General features: G+C 43.2%; 1 protein-coding gene across 6 annotated transcripts in view; it reads left to right on the forward strand.

Annotated features, from left to right (window-relative positions):
* The window catches only part of RNF4 (ring finger protein 4), a 38,372-nt gene extending 34,811 nt beyond the window's left edge, over positions 1-3,561 (forward strand). For all 6 annotated transcript variants that reach the window (XM_030563084.1, XM_030563089.1, XM_030563083.1 and 3 more), the window contains one exon: positions 610-3,561. In XM_030563084.1, the coding sequence (XP_030418944.1) occupies positions 610-759 (150 nt within the window). In that variant the 3' untranslated portion in view covers positions 760-3,561. The remainder of the gene's footprint in view (positions 1-609) is intronic.
* Positions 3,562-20,394: the final 16,833 nt, after the last annotated feature.

Here is a 20,394-nt window from a genome sequence, read left to right on the forward strand (position 1 = left end):
TATTTTTTGTTCCACTGAAGGAAGAATTAAAATGTGAGGTACAGAATCACTACACTTGTTAGCTAGTTGTATTTGGAGAGTCAAACTATTGTACGCATTAGAGAAAATCTTAGTTTTTATGTCAGTGCATAACGGTGATAGCATCTTCTCCAGGATCTTTTGTAGGATATTCAGTTTCCTTAATAGAAGAATAGATGATGATGATGTAGAATATTTCAATTTCTAATATTCCTTTACTACCTGCATTAGAAGACTCTTCCATTCTCAAGTTGTGACAAACATGCTACTAAACAGTATCTCACTGACTACTCCTAGTGACTAAGATTCTGAATTGCTAAATTTTGCAAGTATTTAAATGGTAATTGATATGTTGAGCCATATGTCATAAAAGCATCATATCTGGCAGTATATTTAAGGGTAGCTTGCTCCTGAGAGCCAGGTGATGACAATATATATTTCCATGATAAGTCTTGAATAAACAGCGCTAAAGTCACCGAATATTATGGATTGCAAAGATTTGCTCTTACACAGTTGTGTTATGTAATCAATATTGCTCTTGTGCAAAGCCTTTCTCATAGACTTCAGCTTTTATAGTTTCTTCTCTTTCAGATTATACAAAGTGGACGACTTATCGTGTCAACCAAATGCGGCCATGTCTTCTGTAGTCAGTGCCTCCGTGACTCCCTTAGAAATGCTAACTCTTGCCCAACTTGTAGGAAAAAACTCAATCACAAACAGTACCATCCAATTTATATATAAGCACTTGAATTCTTCTCAGGACAACCTCAACTGGATCTTGATGAAAATGTCATGCATTTGTGATGCCTTGAAGATTAAAGGAGCAACAGGTTGCCCACCCAGTTGTAGTAAAATGGATTTTTGGAGAATTAACTTGTGCATATCTAAACAGCTTTCTTATGGTCCAGTCATACTGTCAAAAGTAGCTTGTTCGTGTTAAAAGTTCTTGAAGGTCTGCAAACACAGGTTGGTATGTGTCACCAATGAAGCAGCTGATCTGTTTCCTTTTACTTCCTTTGAAGTGCTTGAACATGAGTTCTGGATTTTTTTTATTTCTCAAATGTTTTTAATTACTCCTGCCCCCTTCCCCCCCCCCGATAAAGTTAACATTGCCTACAGTATGTATAAATGCTTTCATTTGAATCTTATCATGATGAGGGTGGCAGGCAGCAAATTATTGGAGAGCATTCTGCATGTAGTTTTACCTGCAGTGCAGTTTGTACAAATAGAATGAGTTCTGTGCCAGGCAAAAACTTAATGCAATATTAAATTGTGTACCAGGGTAATGCATTGAACAAATATGCTGTTAGCCAGCCAATAATCTTTCTTTAACTGGAATTCTTGCAGACCTATACTTAACGGGCTCTGAGGTATAGAGTAGATCACCAAATTACAGCTTCCATAATGTGAAAGTATTTCATTTCTGGTATATTGTAACTGCCCAAGAATTACCTGATTTGAATCCCAGTACTGAAGTGTTTCCTAATCTGTGGTGAGATTTCTTGCTTTAATACTGTTCAGTGTTTCCCTATAATTATAGCTGAGCAGTAAATTTATGCCTTTTCTCTGGGCATGCTGTTTATGAAAAGGTTTTCATCAACTGAATACCAGACTAGACAAATCTTGGTCCTCTCTAAAGCATACCTAGTGTAATGTTTAAAGTTCAGTACATTCACTTTGCTGTGTATTCTGCTTCTATACTGAAAGGTTTTAGGCATATACAATGCTAACAGTACACTGGTCTGTTTAATCTTAAATATATTTAATTTAGGCTTCAGTGACTGGCTTGGTATTGATGTTGGGGTAGGAATGCTGAATGAGTGCAGTCTAATTGGTCACTCATTGTCTTGAGGATTAAAATGTGCAATAAAGCTTGTATAGCTCTTTTAAAATAAACATTTTGGTCAGGTGCATGTTTTTTCCAAAAAGCTGCATCTGAATCTGCACCATTAGCCAGTTTGCCATTTATTTTCAGGACTGACTGCTGAGTGCTATTCAATAGAATTTTTATTTCAGCACAAAATTACAAGGAGATATGGTGCCTGGGTGAATTGATGCATTTAACGGTAATACTTCTATATGTGGGCAAGATGTTAACATCAGTTTTCTATGATCTCTGTACATACCTTACACTTGGGCCAATGTTTTGTTCCATGATACAATACAATATAATAACTGAAGGCTAATCTGTGAAACATGAACAAAAATAAACTGCCAGCTACTTTGAAGCTGTTTTAGAATAAATTTTTCAGATTTTTTTACCCTTCGCTCCCCCCCCTCCAAGACTTCTGAAAACAGAATTTCAAGAGGTATGTAATTAACACATACGTAATATTATCTTACTACTCCACCAGTGGGAGAATTGATTGTTTTTAAATTAAAGAAGCTGCTCTAATTAGCCATTTAAACTTTGAAGAGGTGTCTATCCAAGAATACACAATGTTGTGCAGAATATGGCCTTTATGTAGCAATATGGTGTCTTACCCTGGAGAAATGTAATCCTTGCGCTACTCTCATCCTTATATAATCAGAGATTGCATTACATGGAAAAGCCTGCTGTACTGCAACTTATGCACCCTGGCAATACTCTCTATGTATTAAGAGGATATAATTGCCAGTAATTGCTCTCACTTGCACTGAATTATTTAAACCTAGTGCTGAATGAAGACTTTCCTAAAATATTTTCATGACAATGCAAGTAATTTCTTTATCTTTTTGTTTATAGAAAAACTTCTTTTTTTTTTTTCTTTGCATGTCTTGGAAGACAGACTGAGCAAGAACTTTATTCTCTTAAAATTATTCAGAAGCATCTGTCACATGCAGAAAAAGCAGCCCACCATGACACTGTGTAGTAATTTAGGGCCACATACACTCGACTATTAAAACCTCCCAATAATTTATAAATTAAGGTAAATGGCTCTCATATCTGAGCCATCATACTTAAATTACTGTGTACCGGGAAGGCAATAAGAGCATATAAATGTAAAGGATTAAGTCTGGGGTTGTGGTTGAGTAGCATATCCCTATATGTTTAATTTGAGTACTAGCCTTAGTTTGAATTGTGGGTTTTTTGCACATTTCCACCATGTAAATATCTCTTTATAGCTTGCATATCAATATATAAACTTACTTGGACTTTAGCTACCACAGACTGTAGAATATTCAACAACAAAAGTTTTTAACTTTTGTGGTCCTTATTAAGTGCCACATTTTGTGTACTTGAAAACAAATTTTCAACTCTCAATATCAAAATGGCAAATGTTAAAGTTGCATTATAATTTTAAAAAACTTGAAATAGATATATTTTAATTTCCAGTAAAGGCAGTGGCTCAGTATAGCGTATGAAATTTGCAAGAACTGATTGATAATATAAAGATTTTTTTGATTATGTAAATGTATGTTTTTCACTTGTCATTGTGTATAGTTCAAATTTTCCTGTATTTAATTGTGTTCATATCTGTATGCCAGATCTACTTTGGACTCTACTGGGTAGGCAAATAATTCATTAACAGATGGAAATAAAACTATTAATTTGTCCAATCAGAAGTACTCCATTTATTTTAGTCAACTCTATATTATATTTTGGGGGGGCAGGGAATTGATTGCATATTCCTAAATCCCAAAGGTTTCAATTTCTTAGTTCTTTTGGTCAACATTTCTCTTTGTCTGTCTAATACTTGAGTGTACAATACAAAAGATTTTAAGGCTTGGAAGCCTAATAGGATAACTAAACAATTCAGTGCCGATGTTACCTGTTCAGCACAAAATGAAATGTATACCTTGCAATGTAAATTTTTTAAATACAAACTGTCAAGCGGAAGGGAATGAGGAGGATAAGAAAGGAAAGGACAAGAGGCATGTATGAGGGAGTTGAATTTTTAATTACAAAAGCACACCCTCTTGCCTAAACTTACAAAATTAAGGGGCACAGTACTGCAAAAACACAACTGTTCTTCTCAAATCTTTATTTGGTTTTGTTACTCTGGTCACCTTAAAACTGAAATCTTGTTAAAACTATTTTCTCCAATTTTGCTGCTACTTAGTGCAAATTAGACACGTGTATGTACTCTAGCAATTAACAGAGCATATGCATCAGCATGGTGCCCATATGCACCTGCACTACACCAGAGGGTTACATGTACTCTTAGTAATTCTTAAAATAAATAGTATGTGGTGGACCTGAACAGCTGCTATGTGAGTAAATGTGTTGCACTAAATTGTCACTGCTAATAAAATTTAAGTGTGCATGTTTCCTGTTGGTACTTATTTCTAATAGACTGATGCATTTCAGTATCTTCCAGTTGCATTTTCTCTTTTCCTCCCCACTCCTTAATCTCAGGTGTTCTCTCATAGAATGAGCAATGGAGAATCTCTTTTAGCAGTCATAGATTTTATACAATAGAAATTACTTTATTTTAATCTCTTTGAAATTGAATTGATTACATAATTGACCATCTTCTAAGGGGTTGTCTGCTTTCTTCAGCCCTCAACAAATCAGGGACCTGGGAGAGCTTGTGGTGGTCTGGACTGGAAGTGCCACCGTATGTGGTTAGCACTCAGCTCTAAGTCTCACTTATGTGACACTTAGCCTGTGTCCCCTTCTCTCTTGGCTGGGGAGAGCAGCCTAAAGCTGTACCTGGCTAACACTGAGGAGATGATGATAAGAAGTACTTGGAGAGTCTCTCCTTCATAACAGCTCAAATTACTGAGGCAGCTGCCCTCTTGTTGTTAAATTGGCCCACAGCCTTGGGGTCCTTCTTAGCTTCCATGCTGCAATACCCATCTACATACTATGGAGGCAGGGTATGTCCATTTCCATCTGACCAGATGTAAGCTGTGGTTGTGGTAATCTATCCATTTCTCACATTAGGACTTTACTACAACAATTGTCTATTAAGGAATGACGTTTCATTCCTTGACAAACAGCTGATTCAGGCCACCCCTGTGTGGCTACTTTCCTCCACAGGCCAGCTTCATTACCCTATACTGGCTGTGTAAAGAACACAGCCCAGTTCAAGGTCTCTTGACCGTCAACATGCTTAATGGAATGGGATCCTATCTATATGAGACGACTTCTCTCTATGACTCTGCCTTTTCTCAGCACCTCCAGTGCACTAGTGCAGTGAAACCCAACCAAGAGAAGGGATAGTCATGAGTATGGGAGATTGAACCTTCATGGAAGCCCAACCAAGTCTATGGAACCTCCTCTCAGATGAAACAAGGACTGTTAACCTCAGTCGCCAAAATCAAATGCAAAACTAAACTCTTTGCAATTCATAGGCTCAGGTAAGAGGGCTTCTGGACAATAGGCAATGTTTATTATGATCTTACCAAAAAACATGAGACAATTGTGCCTTACTCATCTATTCAATAATTTAATCTTGACTGTTTACTAGTAAGGAAGAGGTGGTGGCAGGCTGACTTTTGGGGGAGATCAGAAACTAACATTTTCAGAGGTTAATACAAGAACCCAGATAGCAGTTACTTTTACTCCATACTGTCCAATACTTTAAAGTATCTCAGCAGTACTCATTTAGACCTACTTCCCATTAACTAGGTTCTGATCTGAAAGAGAGGTATATTCCAGTTCAATAGTAGGATTTGCATTTAAAGTGGAAAAATAGAGGAACTTTAGTATTTTGTTTGGATTTGGTTTCTATATTTAACATGTACTCTTCATATATCTCCAATTTTCTGTAATTTGCTTTTATTCTCTGATGCTGTGAAGTCCGTTCACAAATTCCAGGTTGTATGGATGTAGTTTCCTGTTCTCTATGGTCTAGGACATGAGCATATCAGCCCCATGCTCAAATCCTTCCACTGGCTCCTAGGCAGCTTCTGGTAACAATTTGTCTTTTTGCCCCTAATTTTCAAAGCAACAGATCAAGCCCCACCAATATCAGAGACTGACATTTTGCCCTGTGGATCTCTTGTAGGGTATTACAACTCACAAAAATGAATTCTCCAAGAGCTGTGTACAAAATATTCTTGATCAAGGAATCTTGCTCTGGAACAAATATCCAGACTTCATATAATCTCTTCTGACCATTTTTAGCAAAAATTGCAGACCTTTCTTCTTTGAAAAAGCCTTTCCACCCTAAAAATGACACTTGCACTTATCCTACTGTGATCTGTGGCAGTACAAAACCCTAACACAGTTGCATAGTCAGACTACCAGCATATTTGTTCTCAGCTGTGAGGCCTTGTGCAAGCCAGGTTGTGGAAGGATACATGTAGGGGCCTCCTTGAGGAGCAAAAGTGTCCATTGGGGTAAAGTACCAGGGAAGGAATGAGCCTGTGTTGGCTGCTGGGGGAGCCTAGAATACATGACAAGGTGTAGTCCTACAGCAACTGGACTGCCTATGTTATACCTGTCTGGTACAACAGAGCCAAGTCAAGGCTTCCAATGCTACTTTTGCCTCGCTTCCACCAGCATACTACTGTGTGGGGAGCCAGAGGTGTGGCTCAAGATGGCATGAGGATTGGCGAGTCATCCATGTTTCTGTGAAAGACCTTCATTCTCCTCAGTGGTCGTCTTGGCCCAACTTTGTTCTGGTGGATAGGAGAAAGCTTGCCTGAGGGAGAAATTGCCTCAGAAGCAGAGCTACTCCTGAGGCATCATCTGTAAGTCTCCTCCCCCAATCCTTATTATGGTGGAGCCAGGGTGAGCCTTGTACCACCCTATCTCTGCTCCCGAGTTATAAGAGGCCTATGTGGGCAGAAGCTTTTCCTACTGATGAACCTCCTGTGCTTTCCCAGAGGGGGCTGCAAGATTGAAGCAGGTTCAACAGAATGGCACTGTCCAAAGGGAGGGTTAAAACCTGTCTGCTCCTCACCTGTGCATCAGGAAGGAACATAGCGATGAGCATGGGAGTTAGGCAGGGAGGGAATGTGGGCATTTGAGGAAAGTAAGAATGTGCATGGTCACTGGGGCTGAAAAAATGGGTGAAAAGGGGAAGAGGGGGGTAGAGAAGGTGGTTGCATGTCATTGTCAGTTCCTTTAATCACTGGCTTCTCCTTGAGCCTGTCACCCAAGGTTGACTGTGCCAAATAGAAGGGTGAGTGATGTGATGTGAATAGCTGTCTACTAGGCCCAGGACTGAAAACACCAGCTCTGTTCCCAGGAGCTGCCAAATATCTCTCAACTACATTATGTTGCTCAGACATGGGTTGAATTCAAACTAGCACCTTAGAGATAAAAACCACTCTCGTTCAGTCTCATTACACAATCTGCTGCCACGGTTAGTACCCATCATTTTAAAGGATTCTGGTCACCAGGAATGAGATCAAAAGGAGAGAGAATTAAGATGAAACCAAGAAACATGCTCTGGGTGATAGCATAGCTTCCCTCCCTCAACGCGCCCTTTTAGATTACATTATTTTTTTTTGCAACAGTCATATTTATTAACAAGCCAAATATAATGAACCCAAATGTAATGACTGCACCAAGAATAAAGGTACAAAGTTGAATGCGTACCTGCATGAACATGACTATGGCAAGATTTCATCTGACTTCCACCAGACTATGGAGGCCTGCTGTATTACTGCTAACTGCCAAAGCAGGAACGAGGGCTGTTTTGGGGAACTTACGAATCTCCCTTTGGACATAAAGGTAAGAAATGGCATTCTTGCAAATTCTAACAGCATTTCAAGATAACTTTACCCCAGTGCTTATTTATAGGACTCATTTCTTAATTCTTCAGTGCTGGGATTGTGTGTGTGCATGCATGCACAATGCCCAGCCTGCTGGGGCCTTGATATGACTGGAGCATCTGTATACTATGGCAATGCAAATATTTAAACATAAACAGAGGTTCCACAGTTGTGTCTAATCTTCAAATTGCATAATCCATAATTGATTAGGGAAAATAACTTTGTTTTTAAATTTTTCAAGAAATTCAAGCCTGGACTTTCCTTACCTTCCTACAAGGTCTGTCTACCTCACTGAGAGCTGAAATAGGTGAACTATTCTGAAGCTGAATGGAGCAGCTTCTGAGGTGGTGTAAATCAGTGTAATTCCAATGGATTCTGATGGTAGGTGGGTAAATGTCTTGTGTAAAATTGAAAACTGTCAGTTGCATGATATTGGGGTGGCTCAGTTGCTGGATGATTTGAATACTAAAGGATGTGCTATGTGACTTTGACTTTCGTTTTGCCGTATGAATCCAGCATAGACTCAAGAATATCTATTTATATGGGAAGAATAACTTTGGTAAAGGAGTCTGTGTCTCTGAGTTCATTAGTCTGATTCTATTAGTCAAACCAAGTGTAGTTCCTCTACCGAACTCTGTTTTTATTTGCTTACATTAATTTGCTGATGCATATGCTATGGAGATAAGAGGGCACCTTACTCACTATAAATATTTTATCCATATTTTTGGCGGAAACATGAAGCAAATCACATATGAACCCTAGCACACTAGAGTCTCCATCTTGCTCAGATTTACTTAGAAATTAAGTTATTTTTTCCTACAATATTGGTTAACATATTGGTTGGGTAGTGACTTTTTTCTTGAGGTCAACATAAAGGCTTCCTGATGATATTGGTAACTTCCTTTTAAATCCTTTAATGTTTTTCCTCTGATCAAGGGATTAAATTACAATTTTGAAAAGTGAGAGGGGAAGAAGGTTGGGGGGGATTCCTGTTTGGTGATTCTTAGAGGCTAGTGGAGAGGTTGCCAATTGCCATTTATATAAAGGAAGGTTTAGGGCACTATGGTGTGTCCAGATTTAATTTTTAGAGTCTTCCCCCATCTAATCTTAAGAAAAGCAGCCAGTTAGTGCCAACTGTGTGGATAGTGATGTGTAATGTGGACAGCTTTTTTTACTCAGTTTTGTAGCATCAAATGCAGTTCCCATTTCAAAGAGGGTACTGAAAATAACAGCATAGTAACATCTTCATCAGTACACACTGAGTAAAATGGGCAGCAACATAAAGATGAAAGGCCCTATAGCCAACACTAAATCCCTAGGCCAAATACACTGAATTGAATTCTAGGGTATTTTTTATTTTCTTATTCAGAATTTACCTTACCTCAAAGTTGTGGATGGGACCATTTAAAATCAGATATATTATGAAAAATCTGTACAGAGCAGCTGCCTTTTTTCCAGAAGTGTTTTTTTTTTCTTTCCCGGTATAAGTGCATGCATTAGGTATGAGCAAACTAATAAAGTGCTTTAAGAGCCATTGGTAAACAGAAGCCCACAGGCCATGTATTGATTTCATGAACGGTATAAGGAGTCAAGCAAACTGGTAGCTGTAGAGTTGAATTTGTGTCAGTAGGTTTTCAAAAGTTTGCTCTAACTACATTGCAAATGTTTATAGAGGAATTTGCATTTCTCTTAATCCATCCAATGCAGAGTTGGTTCACTTGTTCGTGAAAGAACTCTTAACTGCACGAAGAAACAGACAGATGTAGCACATACCTTCTCCAGCAACAGAGCTGCCTAATGTGCATTATATGGCAGAATTCCAACCTTCCTTTTGCTTTGAAGACATCATGAAATAAACAGGGGAGTGTCGTTTACATTCCCAGAAAATGCAAGGGAAAATGTCAACATGGCCTTAAGACTCTGTGCTAAGCTACTGATCCTAATGGTCAGGCCAGATGAGTCTCAATTTATTAGGGATATAAAAGACTGGGCCTGATCCAAACTCATCGAAGTAAATGGAAAGATGCCACTGAAATCAATAGGATTTGGTTCAGGCCCTGCCTGAGGCAGGAGAACTAAAAGGGACAGGAAGCCCCATAGGACAGTCTCTGGCGAATAACTGCCACCCTGTCTCATGGATCTGCTAATAATGTATCTGAAGTGAAAGATTTAATTGCAAACCCCAAGAAGGTTGTAAATTATGGACAATACACATCCTGTGGAGAAATGGCACGGAGATGTGGCTGGTTCACTATGGTCTATTTTAAATAGATTCTGTGATCAAAATGTTAGACATGCAGCTTGTATGAATTTGTTTCTCAGGAGTGGAGACAGCTGAATTTTAAAACTAGCCTTAGGTGAGGGTTTAAGTCATCCAGTTTTAGCAAATCTCCTTAATTTGACAGGATAGAGAAGAGGATCTTCAATTTGGCAGATTAAAGGGTGATTACAATTTGTTTCTTTCAAGCATTTCAGATGCCTGCTTTGCATCCAACCATTAGCGCACCTCTCCGTTGATCTAACTGGGCCTAGGTCTCTAGGAGAAGACACAGTTCTTCTACTTAGGAGAGAGCTCCTGGTGCTAAATAAGAGGGCTCATGAATTACAGCCAGGCCATTAGGAGATATGGTTTACACACAATAATTCTTCATACACTTTTAGCTAGAATGCACGAGGTGCTTTTACAGTGGTGAGGACAGTGTGTGTATCAGTGGGGATAGCTTGTTGATTCTTCAAACCTATATTCCTTTGTTCTAAATTTATTTAGCACTTTAAAGGTGGGCAGAATCCCAGTGCAAGGGAAGTAGCCATTTAAAACTGTATGAGTATAGCACAATTGCTTAGACAGATGGGGGGACTATGTAGGAGGCTGTTACTCTTCAGAGCCAGTGATTTTTATTTCTGGTGTACAGAGATCAACAAGTTTCTTAAACACTAGGCACACCAAAGCAGGAGATGTAAATTGTTGACCATAGCTGTTATCCTAGCAGGAACTTTAGAGAGCAATTATAGCATCAACATAGACATGGGTTTGCTTCATTCCCAACCCAAACTCAAGCAGCAATTTTTCTCCAACTTTCTTACCATATTGGAGTGCCCATCTGCTATTTGCTCACAGTTTGGAGGATCTTCTAAGAGAAAAGACTAGTGGCCTGATTTCCAGAGGTGCTGAGCACCAACCACTGCCACTGAAGCCAGGGGAAGCTGTGAGTGCTCTGCGTCTATGATAAATCAGGCCACTGGTAATCATATAAATGTCTGCTGTATGTGCATTAGAAATTTTAAAAACAAGCAAATAGGATGATTGGGTGCATTATTAAAAGCATAGAAAACAATGCAGAATGTACTATTATGACATGATACTGATGTCTTAGAGTTGCACATGCCTTTCTTGGAAGTGTTTATCATTTCTTGGTCTCTGTTAACCTTCCCATTGCAGCTTTCTTCAAAGTTACCTTGCAAACAAAATGTTTATCTTTGTCAATTCTGACACCTATAATTGTAGAATTTTACATAGATAATTTAACTAAAACTGATTTTTCTAGGACACGGTGTTTTGAATATTTGGAAAGGACATGGCTGTCTCTGCCACATCTTTGCACTAATCCTTGGAACTGGCAAATACTTTCAAGTCCAGACTTCTACCAGAGTCCTTAACAAGTAAGATGCCTTTCTATTAACACATTCTCTTATAAAATCGGATATATTACAGGTCCCTAGACCTATGGGGATTTACTTAGCCTGGGCTGCCCCAGTCTGCGTTGATGTCAACAGCCACAGTTAAATGGACTTAGATGTGGTGTAGTCTGCTGGGGAAGAAAAGCGCACTCAGCTGCCATAGCCTAGGTACCAAAATGGGAACACTGCAACTTTCACTTTTGCTTTTACAGCTCAGACGTGGCTTCATCCCCAGCTAGGCACAGCTCCTACTGTTGCCCTTAACTCAGCCACTGAGTTTTATCAATGTCTTGTTGCCTCCTCACAACCAAAACCGCCACAGCCTGTAGCTCATGTGTAAGCCCCTTCATTTTCAGTTTAAACCAATTTTTATTGAAAAATTCCCAGGTTTTACAAAAAGTATGCAGTTTTTCCACTTTTCACCCTACTTTCGTATCATTCAAATACATAAAAAATAACTTGTTTTATTAGGAAAATACAATACGTTGAATGATATGATAATACATTAGTCTGTGTGCATATGCAAAGCTGTTGAGGTGAGGCTAGGTATTAGTCTAGAAGATACACACAATAAACAGACTCACACGGAAGCTCTGAAGCGAGTGCACATTTGAACATACTGATGAATCTCACGTCCATTACGTACACATTTCAAGATGTTAGATCTTGCAACCGTTATTTGCTGAGACCCTAAAATGGGACGAAAATGAAAATCTGTATCGGAATGTTTCAGAACACAAGTAAGTATTCGAAAGTTTAAAAATAACAAACGGGAGAAATGCATCAAGTTGAGTGTATGTGGCTGCAAATGGTGTGGCCCAATTATTTAAATGTAAATATTTATAGGCTAATAGTTTTAAGTCTACAACAGCAAACTGTTTATTCAAATGAAAATTTTTAAATGAGATATATTGTTTTCTTAGACTCAGAGATGGCATTGTATTTTAAGTTCTGTTTTAGTTCCTGCAGCAAAGCACACTGATGAATGGAATTCAAAGCATGAATCTACTTAGTACTTTTCTCCTGTCTTTCCGTTCACCAAAATAAACCCTGATATTTACCCAGAAACATTATTAATAGTTTTTTTGCACTGATTTTTGCCTGTTTTTATTGTTGTGGTAATAAACACTGATAAATTCCTGGGGAAAATGAAAACTAAAAACGAAGGGCTCTACTCATGCAATAGACAGCAACAAGGTTAACAAAACAAGCATTACCTTACACAGATAATGCAATACGTTGATATGAAGCTGAACTTATTTCATTGCAACTTCTGATGACTTTTAGGACACAATACTAAGTGTATTTGTGCACTCCAGATTCTTATTTGGCAGAAGCACTTGCCTTTTTTCAGTGGCAGGGGACAGCTACAGAGTGCATTTTATTTGTGCCAACTGTTTACTCTTTGTAATATATGCCCATATATGATGATGATAGGAGTAGTAAATATGTCAAAGAGAAGCAATATAGGTATGCATGCCAGAACTGATCCTACAATTTTCAAGTGTGGTCATTTCATCTTAACAGGGCACAGTTAAGTTGAATTTTTGAACCAAAATTAAGTTTATGGGGGAACAGGGCCGGCTCTGGCTTTTTTGCCACCCCAAGGGAAAAAAGGGGGGTGCCAGAACGGAAAAGCGGAGGGCTGGGGAGGGAACAGCCTGGCCGGAGTGGCAAAGCGGGGGGGCAGGGGGGAGGGGGGGTCGGAAACCTGCAGCGTGCTCAGTGTGGCAAAGCAGGAAAAAAAAAGACTTGTGGGGTGCAGGGGGACTCCCTGCGCTACAGATGTGCCCCCTGCTAGTGGAGGGGAGGGAACAGGGAGGGGGAGAGAAGTGGGGCAGCCAGGGCTTCAGCGGGGCGCTCGCCATGGGGCACTCGCCATGCGGCCCAGACCGCCGCACCGCCTGCTGGGAGGGCTCCATGCCACTCCAGTCAGTGGGGAGGGAAGGACGCGGGCTGCCAGGCTTGCTGCAGACCTGGCACTGACTGGGGCAGAGGGAGGGCACAGCCTGCTCCCAGCAGGGTGCTCCTCTCCTCCGCGTCGCCGCCCCCTACAGGGTGGCCAGAGTGCTTTATTTTTTTTTTATTTTTTTTGTTCACTGGCCATGCTGCCCTAGGATTGGGCGAAATGCCATCCCGTAGAATCTGCTGCCCCAAGCATGAGCTTTCTCGGCTGGTGCCTGGAGCCGGCCCTGAGGGGGAAGGTGGTTTAAAAAAAACTTTTTATGAAACAGTAAACCGGTTTTTGTGATTCACTTTTTATTCCTACGGATTTTCATTTTATTTATTTAATAACACTGAATTAGTTCAGGAAAACCTGCAAATGAAACCTGAGTAGAAACAAATGTGAAACTGACTAGTCTATTTTCATTGTGTAAACTGAGAAATTTGAAGACAGTAAACAAACAGGACAGCACTAATGGTGAAAAGTAAATTTTTATTTGTAAATAGCACTGATTTAATAATCTCAAGTGATATTAGTAACATATGTAACACACTTTTTTTTGAGATATGATTTTAAGCTGTTTGTTACATACAGGAAATATGGAAGCTGTTCAGAGAAAAGCCATGATGATGCTTAGAGGCCTCGGTGGAATTTACACATCAAAAGAGATGTAAAATTTAGGTTTATTTAGCCTGACAAGGCAACAGTTAAAGGAGATTTAATTAGTGTACCTAACAGTGTTATGTAGTATAACAACTGATCCTATAATATGAAAGCAAGAGATTACTCGAAGTTAATGGCAAACTTTTTAAAAGAAGTGATCGCTATTTGTTACTTTGCACCCGAAAGTGTGCTAAGCACTCCTCTGGAGACACAGAAATTGCTCCCTCAAATAGCTTACTGTCTAACTTTAAATGTGACACAAGCAGTACAGAGTGACAAATGAGGAAGGTTAAAGGTCACAGCAGTAGGATTATGTAACCACCAAAGCATCAGTTTAAAAATAGCACCCAATGTAAGGCTTGAATGCTGGTTGATCTCAGACACTCAGAATGAACATGAGCGTAGGTGCAGTGCTGGCGCTTCCATTTAGGTGACTTAGGCGGTCGCCTAGGGCACCAGGATTTGGGAGGGCGGCAGACTGCTTCAGTGGACCTCCCACAGGTGTGCCTGCAGAGGGTCCGCTGATCCCGTGGCTCCAGTGGACCTGCCGCAGGCATGCCTGCGGCAGGTCCACCGGAGCCGCAGGACCAGCGGACCGTCCACAGGCACGCCTGCAGGAGGTCCACCGGAGCAGCGAGACCAGTGAGCTGGCCCTTCGCCTAGGGCACCAAAAACCCTGGCGCCACTCCTGGGTAGGTGGCCCATATCAGAGGATAATGGGCCTACTACTGCTGTTAGACTGAGACATACAACAGTTTGGTTTCCTGAGTACAGTAACTCCTCACTTAAAGTTGTCCCAGTTAATGTTGTTTTTGATAAGTTGCTGATCAATTAGGGAACATGCTCGTTTAAAGTTGTGCAATGTTCCCTTCTAACATCATTTGGCAACCACCTGTTTTGTCCACTGCTTGCAGGAAGAACAGCCTGTTGCAGCTAGCTGGTGGGGGCTTGGAACCAGGGTGGACTGGCAGCCCCCTTATCAGCCCCCTACTCCCCTAAGTTCCCTGTGCAGCAGCTGCCCAGCAGGCTAGCAATTGAAGCTGCCCGTCCCCCCACTGCCATGTGCTGCTCCTGCCCTCTTCCTTGGAGCTGCTTCCCTTGCTGTGCGGGGGGGGGGCAGGGGGAAGGGAGGGGGATAATGTCAGGGTGTCCCCCTCCCCCCTGTCCTACACACTGCTTACCCCTTCTCTATATAGAGCAGGGTAGGGACAGGGATGGAGAGAAACAGAGGGAGCCTGGGGGGCAGCAGCTGCTCTCTCAACATCCTGATCCACTTAAAAAGACAATGCATTTAAGAATGGGTCAGCTTACTTAAAGGGTCAGTGTGCATTTCTCTCTCCCTCCCACCCACACAAAGGCCATGGCTACACTAGAGAGTTGCAGCGCTGAGTGGGGGGGTTACAGCGCTGCAACTTAAGATGTGGCCACACTTGCAAAGCACAGCCAGCGCTGCAACTCCCTGGTTGCAGCGCTGGCTGTACACCCGGTCGAGCCTCGGGTGTAGGGATTCCAGCGCTGGTGATCCAACGCTGGTCAGCAAGTGTGGACGCCCACCAGAACTTTTGTTGACCTCCGGGTATAAGGAGGTATCCCAGCATACCTTAGAAGCCTCTCTGGTAATCATGCACACTCAGCTGCCCTGGGCTCAGCTGACCCCCCCTTTAAATGCCCCGGGAATTTTAAAAATCCCCTTCCTGTTTGCCCAGCCACGTGTGGAGTGCAATCAATCAATCAGCAACCATTCCTCGATACCCCAGAGGAGCCCCAGCATGGAAAAGTTCCGAGCTGCAGGACCTCATCAGTGTTTGGGGTGAGGAAGCTGTGCAAGCACAGCTGCGCTCCAGCCGGAGAAATGATGATACCTATGGGCAAATATCACAGTCCTTGCTGAGAAGGGGCCATGAACGGGATGCGTTGCAGTGCAGGGTAAAAATTAAGGAGCTGCGCAGTGCCTATTGCAAAGCCCGCGAGGGAAATCGGCGCTCAGGAGCTGCCCCCACGACCTGCCGTTTTTACAAGGAGCTGGATGCCATACTTGGGTGTGACCCCCACTGCCAATCCTAGGAGCACGATGGAGAGTTCAGAGCAGGGAGAAGTGGGGGAGGGTGTAGAGGAAGCTGAGAGTCAGGCTACTGTGGTGGAGGGAGACACCCCGGAGTCCCAGGAGGCATGCAGCCAGGAGCTCTTCTCAAGCCAGGAGGAGGCTAGCCAGTCGCAGCAGCTGGAAGTTGCTGGTGAGGAAGAAGCTGAGGAGCGTGCTCGGGGTAAGCAGATTTTTATGTTTTGGGAGAGGACGGTTTGGGTTATGGGTGCCTGCATGCATGCCTAAACGTGGAATAGCCCATTGATTTGCTCTATCACGTCTCTGTAATCGGCCTCGGTAATCTCTTGAAAAGTTGCAGCCAGAGCGTGGGCAATGTGCTTGCGCAAGTTTATAAGGAGAGCCACTGTGGTCCTTGTCCCGGTCAGGCTAACTCGTCCGATCCACTGTGCAGCAAGGGGTGGGGGGACCATGGCTGCACACAGACAAGCTGCATAGGGGCCAGGGCGGAATCCACATTGCTGTAGAAGACCCTCCCTCTCTTCCCAAGTAACACGCAGCAGTGATATATCTGGCAGTAGGAAACCCTGTTGAGAATTTAGGGATACTTGAGTGCAGGGCGCCAGGTTCGCGGTCCCCCCCCCCAGCCCCGCAGTGCGTTCCGGTCTCCCCACCCCCTTCCAGCACGTAGCCAGCCCCGCGGTGCGCTCCGGTCTCCCTCCCTCCCCTTTCCAGCAGGCAGCCAGCCCCACGGTGCGCTCCGGTCTCCCCCCCCATCCTTTCCAGCAGGCAGCCAGCCCCACGGTGCGCTCCGGTCTCCCCCCCCATCCTTTCCAGCAGGCAGCCAGCCCCGCAGTGCGCTCCGGTTTCCCCCCTCCTTTTCAGCAGGCAGCCAGCCCCGTGGTGTGTCCCTCCCCCCACCACACCAGCAGGCCGGCATTTACGCAGACCCTCCCCCCCCGCCAGCACCTCGCCACCTTCCTGTTCACTACTGTCCCCTGTACAGGACACCAGCTACCTCCTGTACTCAGTGCAGATAAACCCCAGTGACCCATCGATCAGTTCCCCCTCCCAGGTGCAGTCGGGGCAGAAACACTCACCCCATTGCTCGCCATGCCTTCGCTTCCCTGGCCTCTCTGTGTTATGTTACGTATGTGGGAAGGATGCTACAAAAAGTCTAAAAACTCCTTCACTGTGTGATAATAAACAATGTAGCCTCTGTATATTACATGTTTCTATCTGTTTTTTTTAGTGACCTTGACTAATGCAGCCGGATCACCAACCTCACGTCGCTTGCAGAACTTGAGAAAAAATCCGCGAAAATCAAAAGAAGAATTGATCAAAGCACTTATGATTCACTACAACAGAGAAAGTAGGAAGACGCAGGAATGGAGAGAGAAAATGTATGAGTGGAGGCAAACAGAAAGCAGGAGAAAGGAATTGGCTTCCAAAAAAACCTCAAAGCACCTGATAAGCCTCCTGGCTCGCCAAACTGACTCTTTAGAGTCTCTCGTAGCCATGCAGGCAGATCTGTACCGTGGTAACCCACACCCCGCCCAAAGCTCTCTTTCTTGTTCCCCAGTATTTGCACAAAACACCTTTCTCCAGCAGCCAATTTCTTATTACCCCCAGCTGCCCCCAACACCTGTACGATCACCTACCAGCCCTGATAACTACAATTCTTACCCTGTGCACTCCACCCCCATTACTCTGCAGCATAGTAATCCTGAAGTGCAGCAGACATTGAACAGTAATCCAAACAGGACATATTCAAACCTCTGAATGTACAGTCCACCACCCTAACCCCCCTGGCCTTTTATGTACTGTACTTTGAATAAAGGATTTTATGGCTTTTACAATACATTTTATTATTGCAGGAAGTGGTAAATATTGTAGCCCAAGGTAGAAAGGAGAACAGCAAAGGCACCAAACATTAGTGTTGGCTCTCAGCATCAAATTGCTCCCTTAAGGCATCCCTAATCCTTGAAGCCCTTTCCTGGGCCTCTCTAGTAGCCCTGCTCTCTGGCTGTGCAAATTCATCCTCTAGGCGTCGAACCTCGGAGGTCCATTCCTCACTGAATCTTTCACCCTTCCCTTCACAAATATTATGGAGGGTACAGCACGCGGATATAATAGTGGAGATGCTGCTTTCCCCCAAATCTAGCTTCCCATAAAGATACCTCCAGTGCCCTTTCAAACAGCCAAAAGCACACTCCACAGTCATTCTGCACCAGCTCAGCCTGTAGTTGAACCGCTCCTTGCTCCTGTCAAGCTTCCCTGTATACGGTTTCATGAGCCATGGCATTAAGGGGTAAGCGGGGTCTCCAAGGATCACAGTGGGCGTTTTGACGTCCCCTACTGTGATCTTGCGGTCTGGGAAAAAAGTCCCGGCCCTCAGCTTCCTGAACAGGGCACTGTTCCGAAAGATGCGTGCATCATGCACCTTTCCAGGCCATCCTGAGTAAATGTCAGTGAAATGCCCACGGTGATCCACAAGCGCTTGCAGAACCACGGAGAAATACCCCTTGCGATTAACGTACTCTGATGCCAGGTGGGGTGGGGACAGAATAGGAATATGCGTCCCATCTATTGCCCCTCCACAGTTAGGGAAACCCATTTGTGCAAAGCCATCCACAATGTCCTGCACGTTCCCCAGAGTAACAGTTCTTCTTAGCAGGGTGCGATTAATGGCTGTGCAAACTTGCATCAGCACCATTCCAACGGTGGACTTTCCCACTCCAAACTGGTTTGCCACCGATCGGTAGCTGTCTGGAGTTGTCAGCTTCCAGATTGCAATAACCACCCACTTCTCCACTAGCAGGGCAGCTCTCAATCTCGTGTCCCTGCGCCGCAGGGTAGGGGCGAGCTCAGCACACAGTCCCATGAAAGTGGCTTTTCTCATCCGAAAGTTCTGCAGCCACTGCTCGTCATCCCAGGCTTGCAGGACGATGTGATCCCACCACTGAGTGCTGGTTTCCCGAGCCCAAAGGCGCCGTTCCACGGTGCTGAGCATGTCTGTTACTGCCACAAGCAATTGAGTGTCTTGAGCGTCAGGCGTTTCAATATCGTCTGACTCCTCACTGTCACTTTGCAGCTGAAGGAATAGCTCCACTGCCATGCGTGATGTGCTGGCAACATTCATCAGCAAGGTCCTCAGCAGCTCAGGCTCCATTTGTAACAAAAATCTCATAAATCGCGCTGCAGACTCACAATGCCGCCAAACTGCTCGGAATGTGTAGCAAAGCACCACGGGGCGTTGGAACAGGAAACGGAAAGACCCGCACACTTCCTTCCCCTTCCCACAAGCCACAGCACCAAAATGGGACGAGGTGCTCTGTGGGATAGCTGCCCACAATGCACCACTCCCAACAGCGCTGCAAGTGCTGCAAATGTGGCCAAACTGCAGCGCTGGCCCTACGCAGCTGTACGAACACAGCTGTAACGACCAGCGCTGCAAAACTGTAAGTGTAGACATGGCCAAAGTGTGTGTGTGTGTGTGTGTGTCTCTCTCTCTCTGCTGTGCTGTCTCCCTTCCCTCCTGTTCGTGCTCTCTTGTGTGAGAGGCTACATTAACAACGTGTTAACTCTTGAGGGCTCAGCTGAGTGCTAGTTCATCATTTAGCACAGGGGTTCTCAAACTGGGGGTCAGAACCCCTCAGGGGGTCATGAGGTTATTACATGGGAGGGTTGTGAGCTGTCAGCCTCCAGCCCAGTGCCTCCAGCATTTGCAATAGTGTTAAATATATAAAAAGTATTTTTAATTTATATGGGTGGGGGTGAAAGTAGAATGAATTATATTGTAAAAATAGAAAGAGTTAAAGAAATGCTATGTGTACCTTTAAGCAAAAGAGCTGAAATGTTAAAATACAGGTGTCAGGAAGAGGAACATTAAGGTATAAACAATGAGCTAATGGTGAAACATTAGCCAGATATTGGTAAAAGTTAGCAAGGAAATTAACTATGTATATCTAGCCTCTGGTGAATTTGTCAGTTCTGCTCCCTTTGTTATCTTGTCAAGTTTGCTCCCTTTTGAGCTGTATAAATTGAGATAGTTTGTGTCTTGCATGGTGCTCACATTATCTGGGTGTTATTAGCAAAGCGCTGTGCTAATTAAAACAGAGTGGTCTGGAAAACTGTGAGTCCTGAGTCTAACTTTGACAAGGGGTTGCACTCAGAGGCTTGCTATGTGAAAGGGGTCACCGGTACAAAAGTTTGAGAACCACTGTTTTAGCAGCAAGGCATTCCCTGGGACATATCCCACCCTCTTCCACTATCTAACTTCACCCCCTCAACCAAGCTTCACAATCATCATAGCTGTGAACAGTATTTAAGTGTGTGTTTAAATTGTATACTGTGTGTGTATCTATATAATACAGGGGTTGGCAACCTCTGCCAT

Source organism: Gopherus evgoodei, chromosome 5 (assembly GCF_007399415.2).
Source record: "Gopherus evgoodei ecotype Sinaloan lineage chromosome 5, rGopEvg1_v1.p, whole genome shotgun sequence".
Classification (NCBI taxonomy): Eukaryota; Metazoa; Chordata; order Testudines; family Testudinidae; genus Gopherus; species Gopherus evgoodei.